The sequence below is a fragment of the Microtus ochrogaster genome, unplaced genomic scaffold, assembly GCF_000317375.1.
Source record: "Microtus ochrogaster isolate Prairie Vole_2 unplaced genomic scaffold, MicOch1.0 UNK18, whole genome shotgun sequence".
NCBI classification, from domain to species: domain Eukaryota; kingdom Metazoa; phylum Chordata; class Mammalia; order Rodentia; family Cricetidae; genus Microtus; species Microtus ochrogaster.
In genome coordinates, this window is record NW_004949116.1 from 4,861,657 (window position 1) to 4,864,722 (window position 3,066).

At 42.4% G+C, this 3,066-nt stretch overlaps 1 protein-coding gene across 4 annotated transcripts in view; it reads right to left on the bottom strand.

Moving 5' to 3' along the window:
• Nucleotides 1–286: 286 nt before the first annotated feature.
• Lmbr1 (limb development membrane protein 1) overlaps nucleotides 287–3,066 on the bottom strand; it is a 136,435-nt gene continuing 133,655 nt past the window's right edge. For all 4 annotated transcript variants that reach the window (XM_005367461.2, XM_026789376.1, XM_026789377.1 and 1 more), the window contains one exon: nucleotides 287–1,988. In XM_005367461.2, the coding sequence (XP_005367518.1) occupies nucleotides 1,903–1,988 (86 nt within the window). In that variant the 3' untranslated portion in view covers nucleotides 287–1,902. The remainder of the gene's footprint in view (nucleotides 1,989–3,066) is intronic.

Below are 3,066 nucleotides of genomic sequence, written 5' to 3' on the forward strand. Positions count from 1 at the left end.
TGAAGCCCATTTTTCATCTCATCAGCAAATGTTTCCAGTCAGTATTTAAAATTCATCGTATATCTGACTAAGTGTGGCCACCCAAGCCCGGCTCATCTTCAGATTAAGAATGTCCAAATGAACAAGAAGTTGAGACTGGCCAGTGAGATGGCTCATCAGGTAAAGGTACCTGGATGCAATCATGTACACATGGTGAAAGGAAAGAAACGTCTCCTGAAAGCTGTCCTCAGATACAGACGCACAGATTCACACAGGGAGACATACACACAGGGGAACGTTAAGAAAATTAAAGTTGAGACATACTGAAAAGTTTAATATTTTATAACATTTCCAGACACCTTACCTTACAGATTAGCCAGGAGCTCTGTGTTTGGATGAATCAGCAAATGGTGTGCACTGAAAGTGACTGCAGTGGAAAACTGTTCTCTGATCTCTCCTTCACTTGGTCTTCCCAGAGGATGGGTTTCAAGTTTCAATAAGAAGCAGAGCCTGGCATAAACTAACATAATGATCACGGAAATTTGAAGGCAGCTGACTTGCATTGTGCTAATGCAAGACCTCACACTCAGGAATCTACCAGTACTCGCTGAAGGCATGCGCTGAGTCATTCAGAGCCACAGCACCAATGTTCCTTCTCCTTCAGACTATGGAATTCAGAGAGTGGTAATGATGGAATGGAAGAAGTGTACTCAATGGCTTGTAAAAGTACAGCTCAATTTTCTGGTTTTCCTATTTAATAAAAAATTATGTCAGATACATCCTGTTTTTCGTAAATTTTTCCAAAAGAAACTAAATTCAACAATTTGAGGGAAAAAGAAGTGTTTTACTTTTTTCTGAATACAAATCCTGTTTTGTCATCCACACTGTGCATGTAAGCACCATTATATTTCTGTGACCTGTGTGCTACCTAGGGACAGCAACAGCATGCACTCATGTTTTTAGTCAGGAACTCAAGAGTTAAGAAACCATCCCAACAATCACGTACAACTAAACAACTGAATAATTATGAGCTCATACTCCACTGTGTCTGCCCTTCTATGACCTTTAAGTTCTGGGTATCACCCTGGTAACTTTCCTGAGGTGAAGACTTCAGGTGGTGTATATGAAGGTCACCAAAGCCTGAGACATAAAAAGGAAGCAATTTCTGTCTATGGGTTTCACAGGCACAACAAGCACAGGAGTGAAGTAGTTTTTAAAAAGGTTTTAAAAAATGAATATCCATATGGCCTATAAGGCAAAGTCTAAGTTACAAGTGTGTACAACACTGGCACTGTGCTGTGAAGTATTATCAGGTGTATACACACAAATGTCCAAATCTACAATCACATATGCTTCTTACTGCTGCTTACCACAAAAAGATAGCCTTGGGGCTTCCCACCAAGGCTCAAGTTTGGAAGGAACCTAGTATTTTCCCACTGACCCAAAGTCTAATGAAGATTCTGTAACATGAATCAGAAACTCTGCTTTTGGTTTTTTTAGGAAATAAAAAATGTAGTTTGCTACTAGTACGTCAGTTTTTAGGACTTTCTGAAAATGTTTTGGGGTACTAGGCAACTTCCAGGTAGGCTTCTGCCTGCAGATGCAAACGTCTCATGGCATAAAGCAAAGCATAAGAAAGTCGGCTTCTTTGCACATCTTCACCGCTCATCCAGATGGCTCCCTGCTGTAGACACACAACCTTTCCCCAGTCTCTAATCTAAGACTCAGGATTTAACCAAAAGCTCTAAGGTCAATCAGAAAAGTCAAAGGAGAAACTGATCAGCAATACCAAGTTCTCGTGCTGGTGAGAAGGTGGCACTGACAGGCAGCCCAGACCTCACCACAAGCTGATGAGTGTCTGTGGGAATGTCAGGAGTCGTCGGGGGACTTGCTGCAGAATGCTGCTGCTGAGGCAGTCGGGTCTCACAATGCTTTCTGATGACCATTTGCAGAAGGCTTTGCAGTGTCTGAATCTCTTGAGGTATCTGACAAGTGAAGCTTGTGAAGTCCTGCAGGAAAACAGAACACGGGTGAGAGAGAGCAGAAAAGACCTGCTTAGCAGGACAGCTTTCTTGTATAGGTTATCTACAGCGTTCTGGTAATGAGAGCCTTCTCCTCCCTGGAGGCAGCTCTGTGGAAGTCACGCCTCTTTTCTAGGACTGCCCCCTCCAATGACTGGGTGACAAGTGGGCATGGCTCTTCTCAATACGGTGGGGTCCTACTATTTTTTATTTTTTATTTTTATTTTTGAGTATGTGTGTTCATTTGTGTGTGCCTACAGGTAGAAGCCAGAGAACAATTTTGGATATCATGTGAAGTGCCACCCACTTTGTTTTAAGTAACAGGGTCTCCCATTAAACCTGGAACTCACCAAGTAGATGAGACTGGCTAGCTACCAAGCCCAGGGAGCCACATTCCTAGTGTTGGGATTTTGTCTAGCTTTTTCACATGGGTTCTGGGGATCAAACTGAGGCCCTCATGCTTGTGTAACAAGTAGGTTACAGACTGAGCCATCTCCCCAGATCCTCAGTGTGGCTTTGATGTGATGGGGCCTCCAAAGCATAATACCTCATAGGGTCAAAGGTGTCAAAGCACCCTTCATCTCTTCACTGTCTCTTCCTCCTCCTCCCCACAAAAGCCTCTTCCCAGTAAGCTAGCTTGTTCTCATCTCAAAACACACTGCCTAGGAAGCTAAGCTGATATAGATACATGACGTTTTTGTTTTAAAACACAAAATGTGTGGCAAGAATACTCAAAGCGAAACCCATGACATGTAAGCGTCTACAAGTAGTGCATCCTCGGGAAAGACCATGGAAGAGCGCCCATACTGCTCAGATGCTCAGATTTTTGAATGCCCCCTAACTAAGTTAGGGGGTAGGGTGGGTATTCATTCTAAATTTCCAGATAGTAATTTTCTCATTAGAAAGCTTTATATAACTCCTAAGCCAATAAAGTCTTCCTCCCAAATTTAAAGTCTTTATTACTTACATAACTTTTTTTTTTTTTTTTTTTTTTTTTGGTTTTTCGAGACAGGGTTTCTCTGTAGCTTTGGTGCCTGTCCTGGAACTAGCTCTTGTAGACCAGGCT